We start from the raw sequence: 17221 nt of genomic DNA, 5'->3' as shown, positions 1-17221 counted from the left end.
TGATTATATTTCACATGATATTTATTATTAGTCCCTTTTTTAACGTATTAGATACATGTATAAATGGTCTAATAAATGATAGGATTGACTTTTAACTCGGATTGTCTTCCATTCTAAAACATTGAAAAAGAAACATACTATCTAGTTATGTTGCACATTTAATCCTTGCATGTACCTATTAATATTTCAAAGCTGTTAATGTAACAGAGGCATAAAATAATTATCTGCCTGTCTTACGACGGTGTCACCTGCCCTGCCAACAGATAACGGATCTACAAGCTAACAACGCGTTGCGACGGATCAGTTATTTGGTGGCAATCACTTCCGTCGAAAACAAGTACTTCCCAGTGTTGCCATGTCCGCTTATTATAAGCGACTCTGGGATTCTTTTTCTGTAAATTGTTTTTTTTGGGGGGGGGGGCTTGTTTCTATTTGGGCTCGTAGTTTAAACCAGTGGGTCTCAAACATTTTCATGTCAAGGACCCCCAACTTAACATACATTTGTCTGTGGACCCCCCATCTGAAACTATGGGTTAGGGTAACATGTGTGTTAAAATGTTTTAAAAATATTCCACACCTTTTCACATTTTCTTCAAGATTATTTTGAAACTAGCAGATCTACTAGCTCAGACTATTTATTTTCAAATTGCCGATATTACATATAACGTGCTCATGTGGCCTAAAGTGCTTTTGGGCTTAGTTTTCCTATACCTGCTTGCTTGTTTCTCTCGCAGAACCTGGCAACGCTCTGGCACAACTTCCTTCGTCTTTCCTGCCGGAGCCTGGGCTTTGCGATCAGCTGCAGTAGCACAACAAAACAAAACAAAACAATGGCTTTTATAAACCCCACCGTTTGGCTGATGGTTCAGAATGAACTAATGGAGAGCAACAGCAGTGATGATGGTGGTGGCGGTGACTCCTCGTCGCCTGAGGTCAGCTTCGATGACTTCGACGACGAGGCTCTGTTCCAGACGTTCCACCTCAACAGAGCCTGCATCACGTTCATCTCGGACAACATCGGTCGCCGCATGCAGCGGGCGATCCAAGCGAACACGCCCGGCGTGTCCGTGGACGGCATGATCATGATCACGCTCAACTACTACGCCCACGGCGTTTTGTCGCTCGCCATTCAAGAAAAGACCGGCATGAAACAGGTCGATTGCGCCGATGTCATCCGCATCGTGTCTAAAGTCATCTCTGGTAGGGCTGTGTCACGAAGTTGACGATTAATTGTCACACAAATATTTGCGATTATTACGATTTAATTGTGTGTTTTCTTGGCATTGAACATAGGAACGTATGAATACAAACTTTAATTTTTGACTTTTTAGACTTCATAATCAAATATGTCACAGGGCAGAGATATGACAAATAACCTAAATATACAAAGAAATTACTGATATATTTTATACTTTCAAAACGTGTAAAAATAAAATTAACATTGACATTTTTCAACATGGACACGATTATGACGATCATGCAAAGATAATTGCGATTGTCGCAAATAATTGCTATCATGTAATAATTGTGACGGGCCTAATTTTTCAGGCATGGCCGATCACTTCATCTCGTTCCCGTTCAGCAGCGACGACCGAGCCGACGTCGCGTCCGAGATGGAGAGGTTCTGCGGGATACCCAGGGTGCTGGGCGTCCTGGAGTGCGCGCAGTTCAAGGTCAAGACCCGCGTATCGGACACGGCGGCGTTGCAGGTATGCCACCAAAATGTGGAATGCCCTAGTACCAACAGTCATTCAAAAAAAGCATCCTTACTCTCCTTCAAAACCGCTCTAAAAGAGCACTTACAGGTAGCTGCAATAGGCTCTATGCACAGCAGCCATATTATCACTTCCTTCACAGGTGTTACCAATGATACTAATGAAGGCTCTGTTCCATTTAGTGTAGCACAGTGGTTTCCACGACCCGACCCCCATAACTCTGAGTGTACAAATGGAACCAAATGGACCCGTACACTCTCAGAGTTACACACCTGTAAGGGGCCATTTGGAAGCCCATGAGGGTCCCTGGACCCCAACTGTAGACCCACTGGTGTAACAGAGTGTTTCCAGTGGGCCAACATGCACAATATCAGCACACTGACTCTGTTTGACCAGAATGGAACAGAGCCTTCATTAGTATCATTGGTATCACCTGTGAATGTCTTCATAATATGGCTGCTGTGAATAGAGCCTTTTCGGAACTGGCACCTGTAAAAAGTCCAAGCTTAAATATCACCTGAACTCCCACCTGAATGCATAGTAGGCCTATTGCATATTTGTCTGTCTTGTCACTAAATGTTACGATGAATTTAATACACAGGACCCCAATGGAAACAAGCCATAGTGCTTTCTTGGGTTTAATCCTTGTATCATCCTTTTGTATAGAACTGTACTTTCTGTGCTTTTTTTTGCAAACTGCTAATAAAGTATTCAATCAATCAATGCAGGCTTTTCTGAACAACTGGGGTCACTCGACGGTGGCGATCCAGATGATATGCGACTGCGACGGGAACCTGTTGAGCGTGGAGGAGAACTGCCGTGCGGGGAGCACCCCGCCACAGGACATCTGGGACTCATCTCTCAGGAAGATGGAACTGGAGGGAGACGCGCATGGAGATTACCGGGTTATTGGTAAATGAACACGCATTTTCTTCAGATCTACAGGCTCACAACGCGTCGCATCAGCTATTTTCAAATAGCCAATGCACATAGGTTTAAAGTGCTCATTTGCTCAAATGCTTTCCCCATATTCATCACCAAACCCATCCAACTGCATTGTAGTGCACAGTGTTGCCATATTTAGTGAGAGAAATAAGCAACAGGGTCTATGAAAACAAGCCCAAATGAAGCGATGACTAAACACTTTAAACAAGCCCAAAAAACTGCATTGTAGTACATTGCAGGGACGAGGATTGACGACTGTTTGTTCAGCTAATGCATTGACCCACGTACCCAACCCAAAGTTTAACAGTTTTGATGTCTTATTCTACAAAATTGTCTAATTTAAACACAAAAGAATGAGTAGGTGTGTCGCCAAACGTTGGAATGTTTCGGCTATCACTTTGTCACTCCTCACTGTAATAGCCTGGTCTAAGCCACCCAAACATTTTACTTTGCTCATTGGACAGAACTGAGCTAGCATGATTTAGGATGAAGGGTGTCTGGTCGCATAACGCGTGTTACTGTCATAGTCAAATTTGTCATACAATGTATTGCACACCAAATAACAACTAGGTACATTCATTTGTATTGCTTTATTATGGCAAGTGCCAAAAATATTTCACATTATCCATGGCACTGAAACTGTCTTGATACAATAACCCTGCCTTCCACTGAGTATTAACTCCTCTTCCTCTTCCTCTTTTAAAGCTGGGAAGGACTATACCTTGAGCAAACACGTCCTGCCTCCTGTTATACAACCCTCAAATGAAAAGGACAAGTCCTTCAACGTTGCTCACGCCAAGCTTCACAGTGTCATGCAGAAGACTCTCTATTCCATGAAGAGGCGTTTCGGGTGCCTTTTGAAACTGGGCTTTGCCAAAGAAAGTGCTTTGGACAAAAAGGTTTTAATCATCAAGGCATGTTGTGTCTTGTACAACATTGCTAAGAAGTTCTCTGTTCCTGCCCCGCCTTCGGACCGACGAAACTGAGGTTGTGTCTCAAAACGATCACTATGTATCAGTACATTGAATTGGATTTCGGGCAATGACTGGGTTACTGAATGAATGAACATTGGGAGTAGACTCCGATGGTTCATTGATGTGCAACAGGATTCCAAGGCAGCAGATGATGACAATGTGCGCGATAATGCTACGCACACCAAAGTCCTTGTAGTGGTGCCGGCCCACGGCAGAATAATCTAAATAGTAGTTTTCAAGAGACAAGAAGGTGGCCGCACAAACTGGTAGCCAAAGTGCCAATACTTTATAATAATCTTGCAAAACGCTGGACAGATCAGCGCCAAACTTCGTATGAACACTGCCAGTAGGCCACAGAAGTATGTTTTACTGAAATGTATCAATAGACAGAATGTTTCATCTAAAAAGTTTGACCAATTTTTGTTATGTTTTCATTGTTTTTTTCATACAATTATTTATTTGCACACTTTACATTTCATTGTAAATAAAGGAAAAGGCAATAGTCTAAATGGAGCCTAAAGTGCCGTGATTTCCCTGAGTATATACACATACATTCTGTAAAGCGACACTCTTTCATACAATATTATAGAATATTTAGAATATACAAATTAAAATAATATACTTACAAAAGCAATAGTTACAATAGTTTATACAGATGTGAATTACATTATAGTTAAATTGGTACCATATCTGAATGCAGAGTTGATATTACTTAACGATCAAACATTTCTGTTGGTCGATTGAAATGAATGAAACTCTCTGAGTGCTGTTGCATTTTCATATATCATCTCTGCGTTCTCATATAGGTTGTCTTCAGGTCTTGAGTTAGACTCCAGGAAATTCAAGATGCATTGGTGCAGGAATGCATACTGAGACTGAAAGTAAGAATAAACCTGAGTTACTGGAATTCTTGTATAAGCTTCACCTGGGCATCAAGGGTATTTATATATGCTCAAGGTACATGTTGATGATTCAACACATACAGTACAGCACAGCAGTAGGCTTTGCCTGAAGCGCACATCGCCATTTGGAACTGAGACATTCATGTTAACCTAGGGCTGGGCAATTAACCGAAAATATATAAAAAAAAAGATTTTCAGAACCAATAACTTAATCTTGGTTAGATTAATAGATGAATGGAGAAGCAGGTTTAGAAAAAAAAAAAAAATAATAGATTTTTTTTATAATCGACTAAATCTATTAGGCTGATTAACCATTTAACCTAGTAGAATACGTCATTGTACGATGGGGCCTACAAAAAAAGTGAAAATGGCTGATCTACAAGCTCAACATGCTGTGAGCTTGTAGATCTGCTATTTTCAATTAAAAAATTATTCATTAATCGTAATCAAGGGAACAGTTTGAAATAATTGTGATACTGATATTAAGTCATATCGCACAGCCTTATGTTAACCAATTGAACCCCTATTTTTCTTTTTTTTCCAGGGACAATGCACATTAATCATCATTTCAGTTTTCACATCAATGTAAATGAGCCAGTGTTGGCAAAGAGCTCATTTTCATCTGTAGTCCCTGATCAGGTTGTTAAAATTGGTGATCTATAACTATCAAGACACAACATAGACCTATCAATGCAATTTCCGGGGGGAATATTTGCCAAAAAGGTTGTTTTACTAAGTAAGGGTAAAGGGTCTTAGTGGTTAAAGCCTTACCTCTGTCTGCACCATGAGTGGCCGACTCAGTCTCATCTTGTGAACATAGGAAGCTACGCCCACCTTTCCCTCCTGCTCTAGCTGCTGGAGTAGCACATCCAGGGCAATAATGGTACCGGTCCTCCCCACTCCAGCACTGACAGAGAGACAGAAAGATTTGTATTTGTTTATCCAGAGCTTGGATCAGTTTACCAGGGTGGACTTCTTCCACTCCTGACAAGAGATTTACTAGATGTTTTGCGACTGTTGGGTTGGGACTGATTTCCAAAATGTATATAACATATTGTTACTGAGAATGCCAAATTATACATCTGTACCGTTTTTCACATTTGCATTTCCAGCATTTAAAATGATCTCTTGTCCTGTCTTTAAACTCACTAAAAGTTAGATTTAGTGCACTTTGCATGCAAGTATTAGTTATATGTCTAGAAGTATTAGAAATGTGTATACGGGCTAACATTGCATTGCAATCTTATAGGCTCCTTGTCCTGAGTTGCTGGTCTTCTGGGAAAATATGAAATAATAATAGTAAACTTTATTTATATAGCACCTTTCATGACATGAATGCAGCTCAAAGTGCTTTACAGATAATAATAAAAAATAAATAAATAAAGCAGAAGTGCTTTACAGAAAAGCAGTAATACCTTAACAATAACGCAGAAAAGAAAAGAGATGGCTATGCATGCCCTCGACAGGAATATCAGTCTTGTAGTGTACCTGCAGTGAACCACAGTTGGTGCCCTGGCCCCCTCATTCTCTATGTGCTGCCTGACCAGCCCCCTGAACTGGATTAGAGCTTCTGTTCCCTCTGGGACTCCATGGTCCGGCCAGGCTGTGAAGTGGAATTGTTTCACCGTGCGTTCCTCTGAGGTTTCCGTCTGTGAGGAAGAATCCCACACGCAGTATCAGATACCAGCGGAATAAAGTGTCAAAACAAATCCATACATTTTGACTCTGACAGTAGATGTTTTGCAACTTTCATTCATTCTGTTTGAACATGGAGATGTGTAATAAATAGCATAATTATTTGCGTCACAATGTCACAATCTGCTCATTAGAGTTTGAGATGTCTCTTACATGTTTCACTCCAAATTCTCTGAGTGTCCAGTTGGTTTCCCTGTGCTCAGAATTGATGGTGATCAAGAAGTCTCCGTATTGGCAAGGAGTGGAATCCAGTGGCCAGTACTGGTCACACTTGACCTGGGAGAAGGAAATGTTGACAACAGAATAAAGTAGAAACTTTATTGTCCACTGTGGCTTCACTGTAGCCTTATAAACCATCCCGGTCGCATGAAATTCACATTTTCACGTGTCTTCTGCAGACCGGTCTGGTCCCAAGCGCTGGGTGGGTGTTTTGCGGGGGGAAAAAAGTGGAAGAGCCAATCAGTGTCTGTCAATCACCGCGTGTGATTGACAGACGCCGATTGGCTCTTCCACTTTTTGGTTTCGGGATAATGACATGTATTGATGGCGGTATATAGTATTACCCCGGCCATTACCCATTAACAATAACAACGTAATGCAAGGCCAGTAGCACTGAATATTTGAACATTTTTAAACAGTCCATATCAGAGCACAAATTAAAAAAAATACTTTCTTGATATAAATGTGACAATATAGCACTATCTGACATTCCTGAAAACTCACCCGTCCCCCCTCTGTGCAGTTGGTTACCATGACCACGCCCTTTACCCTTTGCTCCCAGATCATCCTCCAGAAGTCATTGACTGTGGTGGGTAGAGGACCCTGGGCAGCAATGTACTGTCTGATATTGCCATGACCCTAAGAACAAAAAACACAATAAGCAATATGCGCATATTATTGCTGTTGGGCATAAATCTTTTATGTCCAAAGCCATCACTTTTCAAAAAAAAGGGGGGGGAAACTGTTCCAATGGATGTGGTTATTAGTCACAAGCTCTTTTTAATACTTTTTATAATGAAACCCACTTTTATGTTCCGAAACAGTGAAAACTGCAGATTTATAAGCTCCCAACGCAGCGCGATGCAATGCATTGCAAGCTTGTAGATTGTTTTCCCTTCTTCCCTTCTTTTGTGTCATACAATGAAGTATAAAATAGGGCATTCATTTATGAAAAAAAATAATACAAGGTTTCTGCCTGACAGCGATGGTACTGTGTAGAATGCCAGCATACACTATTAGTGGTAATTTACTGACAACTGCAGTTCAACTTATTGACCATTATTCCCACGGTGGTCATTATGCTCTTTCATCATACTCTGGATGGAAAACCCCATCTTACTGGCAAATTGGCCGATGTGAATAATAGTCAATAGGCACATTAATTGAACTCATGGAACATTTGCTCTCTTCCTGAGAAACTGGGAGTAAGAGTTTGCCCCAAGCTGCCCAGTGACACTTTTAGAGAGCTTACGGTTAGGCTAACAGATATCAAGTTGCACTTACTGGTATATAACAAGCATTAATGTAGTCAGAGGTCTCATCATGTTGTATTGTTGATAGCTTCACCCGAGACCAGTCATCTAGAATGAGAAACCAATAGTTTGGTTTAACCGCATGCAGTCCAGCATTGTATTGTGGGACAAATGAAGAACCAGGCTGTGTGCAGTCAAATAGCATAATCCACTACTTGGTTACATATAGTAGCAAGTCACTTTTAAAAGCAGACAAAAACATTACAAGTCTTCATATAGCTGCCGATAGAAGGAAGTAGCAAGCCTTTGTGTGACCGACTTACATGGCAGCACATTGGTGAAGCGATTCTTTGGCTTGTTGTCTGGAAACTCTGCTGTTTTGTGTGTCTGCTCCGTTCCCACTGGAAAGAAGCCCTGCATGAAAATAAGAATTAAAATATATGTGAATCAACATACAAAAGACAGATCAACTGTACCATTATCCCAACGGCAATATGTACACATGGAAGAAATACAGAACAGCAAACATGTATTTATAATAAAAATGTATAATACACAGCCTGTATTATATTACAGTGTCCAGTACCTCGTACTCCTCGATGAATGCTCTGTCTTCATCCCTACTCATTTCATAGAAGTAATCTGGAAACTTCTCCACAGGAATATCGCTGGAAAACAATGGATGGATAACAAACAGATTTTTTTGGGGTGAATTTGTATCCCTGACTTTTCTCTGCTTTTGTGTATTCCACCACACTGCAAGTGTTGTTCCTCATGCATACATACTTGTATTTGACACTAGAGCGTTTGAAACTGTCCATGTATGATTCCTTCCTGCCAGGGGGGAGGAAACAATGTAAATTAACCATTTATTTAGGGGTCACCTATTCTCTCAGAGTATATTTAAGGTTCTTTTTTTATTATTATCAATGAAGAACTGTTATTAACCTGAAAGGTTTCCGGAGCCAAATGAAGACAGCCAAACAAATCAGGAGACAGAATAGCAGCACGGCCAGCACAGATCCTGCTATGACCCCTACAAGAAATGAAACTTGGTTTAAAGGTGCTCTGCGTTGAGATTGACATAAAACAAATTTCAGAAATGATAAATGATAAAGTGAGGGTGTGGTTTTGTATTTAAGTTAAGACTCTAAACTGATGACAGAAAGTACATGTTTATGTAATTCAATAAGTCCATCAACGCACCTCCTGGATAAGTGGAGCAAGTAGTCTCAGCGACTTTACTCCTCAAGAGTCCTGACTCTGTGGACTGCACTTCGAACACTGCAGACACTTTGTAGGTCTTGGCAGGTTGTAACCCACCAATTGTTGCTGTCAACTCGCCGTTCTGTCCCACAGTGTCACTTTCTTTTCCTGTCACATTCACCTCCACTTGGGTCCACACCCCAGCCGGCACATCCCAGTTCAGATGAATAGCGTGAGCAGCAGCCCCTTGGACACAGTGTACTTGTATATCTGGGGGAACTGAACAAAACAAGACGACTGTCCTTAATAGGCTCAGAAGTAACTTCTAAAACAGCGATTCCCTATATAAACTGTTTAGGCAAAATCATGATTAATTTGATATTTTAGAGACTCACTTATGGTTAGGTTGTGTTCACACTGTAGAAGTGGTTCTGAAAGCCCCTCCTTTGTGTACCACAGAGACACATTATAGGTAGAGCCAGGGTACAGGTCAGTAAAGGACACAGTGCCACCTCCTGGACTGTGATGTGTTCTTGATCCATTAGTAGCGTTTCCATATGAGAATACACCCTCGATCTTCGCTGTGATTGCTGAGTTGGTAAAACTCCAAGGTGATGCGGTACAGTTTATGACTATGAAGAGTGGATTAAAACAAATACAAATTTTTACATGTAATAAGACTTGAACTGATGACCATCTACTGTGAACATGAGACATTCAGAGTAATCCTTTCACGCCTAAACAAAACGCTAGTCGCAACATAATCAATATCATATATTATGTAAAAAATAATTAAGAGTACTATACCTGTGACTGCGATATCTTCGAAGCCACTGCTATTGACCTTGTGGAACACAGTGTAGAGAGTGTAAGGATATTCTGTTCCAGGCTTGAGAGGCTTGACTGTGTATGTCACATATGAGGACTGATCGTCTATGGGTATACTGCGCCCGTCAATGTTTAGTATGTAAGTGGTTTTTTCATGGATCTTATTCCACTGCAGGATCACACTGGTCAAAAAGCGGTTTGTGGAGTCAACAACACGCACATTTGAGGGAGCTGGTAGGAGAAGAAAGAAAGTCGGCACTCATTACCTGAACTCAAGTAATCACAAGCTTTCAATTAACTTTCATATGTAATAGCCTCAGAACCCCATTTGAAAAGACCATGTGCCAGGGACCCCCCAGAAGAGAAGCTATGCCAACATTGTTCGAAAATAGCAGAACTACAATCCCCTAGAAGCCCTCCAATTTTTCGGATTGTGATGCGTTTTAAGCTCGTAGATCTGTTATTTTTTTTAAGAATATTGAAATATCTTATGGGGATCCCTGGCCAAAAATGTCTTCAAATAGGGGTCCATGGCCAAATACATATCACTTTGGGTTTCTTGATAAGAAAATGTTTGAGAACCACTGGCATAAAATACACAATATGAAAACGTTCCAAACGTCTTACCTGTGACTGCTAAGAGGTTTTTCCCAGTGCTGCTGACATTGTTCAGCACAGTGAAGAGAGTGAATTCATATTGATTCGTAGCATCTAGAGATGACACCTTGTATGTAACTAGTTCACTTTCATCTTCTGCAGTGATGCTTGTCTCACTTCCATTGAAGTAAAGTACATAGTCGCTGATGTTCACTTTGCGCCACTGTAGAGTGATACTAGTCTCATTTTGCCCAACTGCTTTGAAATCATCTACCATGCTTGGAGCTAGAGGTAAAAAGGGAAAATAGGAAAAAGGTAGAAAATGTATTATATTGTTGTGCATGGCCATTAGTCTGAGGTCTGTATTAACACATTCATTATATATATATTTTTTAATAAAATATTAAAACATTTGAATTAGATAGTAGCCTTCATCATGGAATACAATGTGAAATAATATTTCTACCATAATAAACATTCACGTTATTATCTGAAGTAGCCTACATTTCACATGTCTAATTCCCTAATAAAGCAATGGATGGACAGTATTTGAAGTGGTGCACAGTATTTCATCGCATGAAAATCTGTCCATTAAAGTGAGTCAGAGGCACACACTAAAAGTTTCATTCAAAGCCAATTTATATAACAAAATAATAAAATGTCTACCGGTATGTATATATAATTACTGTCAGAATATAGAGCTTTAACTTTAACTACTTTCAGTTTTAACCATAAAATATCACTTACAGCACCTTAAAACAAAACATGAAGTCCTCCTAATACTCACTGTGATACTAGAAATCATAGAATAACTACCTAATAAGATGTCTTACCAGTGGCTGCAATGAGGTTTGCTCCACTGCTGGTGACGTTTTCAAACACAGTCAAGAGAGTGAAGTCATACTGAGTCCCATTCATGAGTGATGAGACAAGGTGTTTCACACTTTCACTTCCGTCCGGTGTGTGAACAGTTGTCTCGTTTCCATTGAACTTAAGTACATATTTACTGATGTTGTTCACTTTGCTCCACTGCAGCGTTATGCTGGTCTCGTTTTGCTCAACTGCTTTGAAATCCTCTGCATTGCTAGGAGCTGGGATGGAAAGAGATGTTAGTCAGTCTAACAAGATAAGATCAGATAAGATGCTTATCTTATTTGTATTATAAGCAGCATAATACAAATACTTATTTGTATTACAAGCAGACAAATACGACGCATAATACAAATACTTATTTATATTATAGGCAGCATATTACAAATACAGCATGATAATACAATAAACTGTTAGGTTCATGTCACAAGTCATAAAAAGTCTGTTGTCAGGGATAAGATCACCCATAAGTACACACTAAAATCTAAGAAAGTAAGGAGGGAAAACCAACCAGTGGATATTACACTAATTGATTAGATTACAAATTTATAGTTCAAAACTTTAACCACATTAGTGTCCATATTTTGTTTCATTATAAAGTTGTAGGGTTAAAATAGAATAGTTATAATAGAAATATTAAAATAGATCTACAAGCTCACAACACATAGTTTGTCATACGTCAAAGTATATAGGGCTTAACCACTTACACTAGAGTCCCCCAGGCATCTATATTAGTATTAGACCCCCTCGTTTCCTCCCTTTATACTAAATATCTTTACCGAAAATAGCAAATCTAGATCAGGTATTTTATGTTTGTGCCAGATTAGGGACAGACACTAGGGTTCATGTGGTTATGTGCTTTTTCTTTAGATCTCAACTCTTGTCGATGAAACACACGTGTCATTATTTGTAGCCTATATCGGAAGTCAAGTATCCAGAGTCACTTACCAGTTACTGCTGTAAAGGGGTGTCCAGTGCTGGTGGTATAACTGAACAGGGTGAAGAGGATGACGTTATAAACTGTCCCACTAGTGAGGGGTGAGACCACATGCTCTAATGATGTGTGTCCCTCTATCCCAGTGATGTTCTCCGTGTTATTCACAACACCGTCATCGTATTGTATCTGGTATGTTAGAATGTCCTTCACCCTGCTCCATTGCAGAGTTATACTGGTTTCATTTCGTTGTAACACCGTCACATTATGTACATTTTCAGGCTCTGGTGTAGAGAAAGTGTCACCATTAGAATACATGCTACTGTTATTGTATAAATTGTGCTTAATTTTAGATTATAGTACAAAGAGTATCAAGTACAGTCAGCCCAATAGTTACAGATAAATTGACACTAATAGTTACAAATATAGTTAAAGCTGTTTTCTACCAAAGTGGGGTCCAGGGACCCTCAGGGTTCCTTGAGGGGGTTCCAAAAGGAACCCTTACAGGTCTGTAACTCTGAGAGTGTACAAATGGAACCAAATGGACCCGTGTACACACTCAGAGTTATGGGGGTCTTTGAAATTAAAAAGTTTAAGAAACACTGTTCTACTACAATTGTAGTAGAACAGTGTTTCTTAAACCTTTTAACTACATGCATAGTAAAATATGATTCCATGGTCACTTACCTGTAGCAGCTGTAAAGTTATATCCAGTGCTGTTGAGATTACCAGACACAGTGAAGAGGGTGAAGCTATATGTAGTCCCACTAGTGAGAGGTGAGACCACATGGTGAATTGTTGTCATTTCTGCTGTTCCATCGACCTCTTCATCCTTGATGGTGTTGGTGTTACCACTTTCAAAATATTGTATCCTGTATGTTGTAATGTTATTCACCGTACTCCATTCCAGAGATATGCTGGTCTCATTTTGCTCCAACACCTTCACATCAAGTACATCTTCAGGAGCTGAAAAAGAGAAAAGTGTTTTTTTAAGTCGTCACAGCAGGACATGCAGATGTTAATACAGACAATGTGGCAGACAGTATTTATTTCAATCCAGAGTTTTTGTTTTTGCAGAATTCAATCCAAACAGCTTAACCTTTAACAGTGTCATTGATATAAAATGTGTTAGTGTCAGAGTCTGAGATTATCATATTAAGGAAGATGGGAATTTATTTAAAAAATCAGTTGGTTAAATAAAGCTATTTCTGTCATATGCACAGTGTATATAAGCCCAATAATTCTGTCCCGTGGTCACTTACCTGTAGCAGCTGTAAAGTTATATCCAGTGCTGTTGAGATTACCAGACACAGTGAAGAGGGTGAAGTTATATGTAGTGCCACTAGTGAGAGGTGAGACCACATGGTGAATTGTTGTCATTTCTGCTGTTCCATCGACCTCTTCATCCTTGATGGTGTTGGTGTTACCACTTTCAAAATATAGTATCCTGTATGTTGTAATGTTATTCACCGTACTCCATTCCAGAGATATACTGGTCTCATTTTGCTCCAACACCGTCACATAAAGTACATCTTCAGGAACTGAAAAAGAGAAAAGTGTTTTTTTAAGTCGTCACAGCAGGACATGCAGTTGTTAATACAGACAACGTGGCAGACAGTATTTATTTCAATCCAGAGTTTTTGTTTTTGCAGAAATCATTGCAAACATCTTAACTTTTAAGTGTCATTGATATAAAATGTGTTAGTGTCAGAGTCTGAGATTATCATATTAAGGGAACAAAATCAGTTGGTTAAATAAAGCTATTTCTGTCATACGCACAGTGTATATAAGCCTAATAATTCTGTCCCGTGGTCACTTACCTGTAGTAGCTGTAAAGTTATAGCCAGTGCTGTCAACATTGCCAGACACAGTGAAGAGGGTGAAGTTATATGTAGTCCCACTAGCGAGAGGTGAGACCACATGGTGAATTGGTGTCATTTCTGCTGTTCCATTGACCTCTTCATCCTTGATGGTGTTGGTGTTACCACTTTCAAAATATTGTATCCTGTATGTTGTAATGTTACCCACCGGACTCCATTTTAGAGTTATACTTTTCTCAGTTTGCCCTGACACCGTCAAATCAAGTACATTACCAGGACCTGATAAAGATATATGGGATTTGTTTTAAAGTCATCATTATACAGTAGGCTAGGACATTTTAATGATGATATTCGAAGCAAAACAAAAAACTAAAAAAAGAAAGACATGCACTTGTAATTACAGGCAGGAATTATAAATATCTGTCTGAATTGACAGTGTTTATGTGATTTTTTTCAATCCTGTGTTTTTGTTTTGTTTTTGCAGAATTCATTGCAATGCTTTAAACATTTTACTTCTAACAGCGTCATTAATGACAAATGTGTTAGTCTCAGAATCTGAAATTCTCATATTACGATGGGAATTAATCAAAATCAGTCAGTTAAATAAATACAGTTATCTCATACGTATATAGTCCCCTATCTGTAACAAAAGACAGACTCCAAATCTGTTCTATGATGACCTACCTGAAGCATTTTGCACATCATGCACATTTTCTGGATCTAGGAAAGAAATTGGCAATCATCATTAATGGACAGAAAACAAGTGGTAACAATATCTTAAATAAGAAAGAATTCTGATTGACTGGAGTAGCCTCACCATTTCTAAACTTAAATCAAAATGTAAATTGGAGATAAATGCCAGGCTATACAATTGAATATGTTCCTTAATAATGATTTAATAGTCAATTCTGCATTACAATTTACAAATCAAGGAAACAATAAATCACTCACTACCCACACTGACACAGATACGTCATGGCTGCTTACCAGGTTCTGCTTTTGTTGCGGTTATCTCTGCTTGTGGCAGAGATGCTGTGTGTGATAGAACTGTTGTCGTTGTGCTCTCCGTACTTTCATTGGCTTCAGTTTCACACTAATGATCGAATCATACAGTTTGTTAGGACACAAGGAAAATATAAGCTCTCAGTAACGTAAAGGCTACATAGATATTTAGCTTGACATGTTTTGACACATTTTTACACTCAAAGTTAAATGAACACTGAGGATATTGATGTGAAAATGTGGTCTGATAAGAAAATGGCCCAGTGGTTTTCACACTCACAAAGGCAATCTTTTCTTACAGATGCCACAGTGTCATTTCTCCTTTTTTCTGTTGTCAGTTAATAATAGCTATACTAAACCATGCCACGTGACTTACCCTAACTGATACCAACCATGCTTTATCATTATTAATAATATTATTTAAAAAACATTTTTGTAGACTGGTGCACACTGAATGAGTTACAGTACAGTATGTATTGATGAGCCATTAACCACAATTCTGAATAAAAATATCTCTTATCTGGAATTATTTTTTTGGCATTACATTTTTTCCATCTGCTTTGATCTTTATCTTTGTGTGATCCTACTGACCTTAGCCTCAACCTAATTTCATAAAGAAAAAAGCCCAATAACAAATGATACTTTGAATCCACATAAGGTGCCTCGGTAATAAAACAAATAGACATATTTATTAACATTGAGGATGCCAGGAAACATCATCATTAGGCTATAACATTATGGTAAATTATGACGTCACGTAAAGGATAGTGCAGTCCAGGTTTTGTGCCAGTGCCTAATGGTACGATTTACTTTATTTTATTTTGTACTGTTGCACTGTAATGACATTTGAGTGAGAAAATAAAATATATTGATAAAAACTTGTATGGGCTATATGACATCTGCTATTATTACATTTACATTACAAATTATTTTAACAGATAAAGTCATGGAACAGTACACAGCAACACAAATACACACTATCTACATTAGGCTATGCACAGAATGCATTATTTGAGACACATTTTCCTTTATCTTAAGAGTGGGTTGTTTCCTATGTTAATGCTGTAGTTTCCATGAGGAAGTTAGTGACAGCACATTACTGGAGACCACGTTAAAAAAAGGCATTTTCATGTTTCAATGTCTTAACATGTACCTCACCTTTAAAACCTTACAATTACAACCTGATTGTAACAATCAGACAACAATTATATTCTACTGTTTGCACTATTCAAAATATGTGTACACATTATCTTCATTGTCATTTGACAGCTATGTTTTTTTAACTGATAACTTAAAGCAAACTATGCAATCCAACAACAAAACAACAATCAATGTAAGAGAAACAAAACTTACCAAAAAATGAGTTAGACAGAGGCCCAGCAGCAAGGTAGCCAGTTTCATTTTGTAAGAGAAAGACTTAGTCATCTTACATACTGTAGTTATTAAGCTATGCTACAAGCTTGCTGACCTCCCTTTATTCGCTTCAACAAGAAACAATTCCAGGTTTCTACGGACTATTAACAGTGTTATGATGAAAACAACCAACACTAACTGTAGTAGTCCACTATTTACTTCATTCCACCTGTGCTGATATTTTATCCTCCACTTGTCCTCGTTGTCACCTCTGATTCTCATTCATGGCTGTCAGAGATCTAATTTATTGTTACTTCTCTTTTCCAACCCAGTACAAACCACAGAGACCTTTGCCCCGCCTGGTACTTCCTTAGTAACGTTCATGGCCTGCCACTTGTGAAATGTACAGCCCAGTAAAATTATCATAATAGTTGTGTCAACAAATGTATTTCTCTGTCAAAGTGCAAGCTTGTAATTAGCTTTGTGGCATAAAGAAAGATAAGCATTCTCTAACACCAACTGTTTATCAAACTATCTAGCTTATCTTTTCAGATTGGTTTCTGAGCCCTATTCAAAGAAGCCTACCGTTTTTGTTTACAGTACTGACTCTACAAGGAAGTAAGTACAGTTCTCAACACATTTCAGCAGAGCCTAACATCATTGAACTAATTTATTACACACACTATATATGATGTCAGGGAAGGCAATAAAATGTTTTAAAGATAACTGGTCCAATGAGGAAACGATGAAATGAAGGAAGTAAAACTAAATAAATGTGGACGAAACTGAAATACTGGAATTGAGGTCCAAAATATGATACTCATATGTTAAGCACTCATTCACTTAAATTTGTATTTACCTTAAGAGTTTTTAAGATAATTTCTTTAGATTTGATTCCATGAGCACAC

The 17221-nt window shown here is 38.8% G+C and overlaps 2 protein-coding genes across 3 annotated transcripts; one reads left to right on the top strand and one right to left on the bottom strand.

Annotated features, from left to right (window-relative positions):
- Positions 1 to 775: 775 nt before the first annotated feature.
- LOC311059798 (putative nuclease HARBI1) lies at positions 776 to 4055 on the top strand. Its single transcript, XM_084077864.1, has 4 exons — positions 776 to 1200; positions 1549 to 1709; positions 2444 to 2627; positions 3366 to 4055. Exons 1-4 carry the CDS (start codon positions 831 to 833, stop codon positions 3644 to 3646), a joined length of 996 nt encoding a protein of 331 aa, XP_083933990.1. The 5' UTR covers positions 776 to 830; the 3' UTR covers positions 3647 to 4055.
- Positions 4056 to 4183: 128 nt separating this feature from the next.
- Positions 4184 to 16993, bottom strand: LOC311059791 (receptor-type tyrosine-protein phosphatase H-like). 2 transcript variants are annotated; one of them, XM_084077852.1, is made up of 22 exons: positions 16314 to 16993; positions 14946 to 15051; positions 14643 to 14678; positions 13959 to 14237; positions 13401 to 13679; positions 12826 to 13104; positions 12153 to 12422; positions 11168 to 11425; positions 10365 to 10619; positions 9717 to 9968; positions 9305 to 9541; positions 8910 to 9188; positions 8652 to 8739; positions 8490 to 8537; positions 8290 to 8371; positions 8027 to 8117; positions 7735 to 7811; positions 6955 to 7089; positions 6385 to 6507; positions 6025 to 6185; positions 5308 to 5443; positions 4184 to 4509 (listed from the first exon to the last, which is right to left on the bottom strand). In XM_084077852.1, the coding sequence occupies exons 1-22, from the start codon at positions 16383 to 16385 to the stop codon at positions 4354 to 4356; spliced, it is 3699 nt and encodes a 1232-aa protein (XP_083933978.1). In that variant the 5' UTR covers positions 16386 to 16993; the 3' UTR covers positions 4184 to 4353. The 2 variants fall into 2 exon arrangements, with proteins under 2 accessions (XP_083933978.1, XP_083933979.1); XM_084077853.1 differs by lacking the exon at positions 14643 to 14678.
- Positions 16994 to 17221: the final 228 nt, after the last annotated feature.

Source organism: Gymnoscopelus microlampas (genome assembly GCF_963454915.1).
Source record: "Gymnoscopelus microlampas genome assembly, chromosome: 14".
NCBI lineage: Eukaryota > Metazoa > Chordata > Actinopteri > Myctophiformes > Myctophidae > Gymnoscopelus > Gymnoscopelus microlampas.
This window is presented reverse-complemented; position numbering and strand designations above follow the sequence as displayed.

What these genes read in the sequence shown, in the direction of transcription:
- LOC311059791 (XM_084077852.1), bottom strand. Translation starts at nt 16,385, where the DNA reads ATGACTAAGTCTTTCTCTTACAAAATGAAACTGGCTACCTTGCTGCTG. An exon ending in TGAACACAACCTAACCATAA is followed by an intron (nt 9,189 to 9,304) that starts GTGAGTCTCTAA and finishes TGTTTTGTTCAG; the next exon opens with TTCCCCCAGATATACAAGTA. An exon ending in CGCTCTAGTGTCAAATACAA is followed by an intron (nt 8,372 to 8,489) that starts GTATGTATGCAT and finishes ATTGTTTTCCAG; the next exon opens with CGATATTCCTGTGGAGAAGT.
- LOC311059798 (XM_084077864.1), top strand. Translation starts at nt 831, where the DNA reads ATGGCTTTTATAAACCCCACCGTTTGGCTGATGGTTCAGAATGAACTA. An exon ending in CGGACACGGCGGCGTTGCAG is followed by an intron (nt 1,710 to 2,443) that starts GTATGCCACCAA and finishes CAATCAATGCAG; the next exon opens with GCTTTTCTGAACAACTGGGG. An exon ending in TGGAGATTACCGGGTTATTG is followed by an intron (nt 2,628 to 3,365) that starts GTAAATGAACAC and finishes CCTCTTTTAAAG; the next exon opens with CTGGGAAGGACTATACCTTG.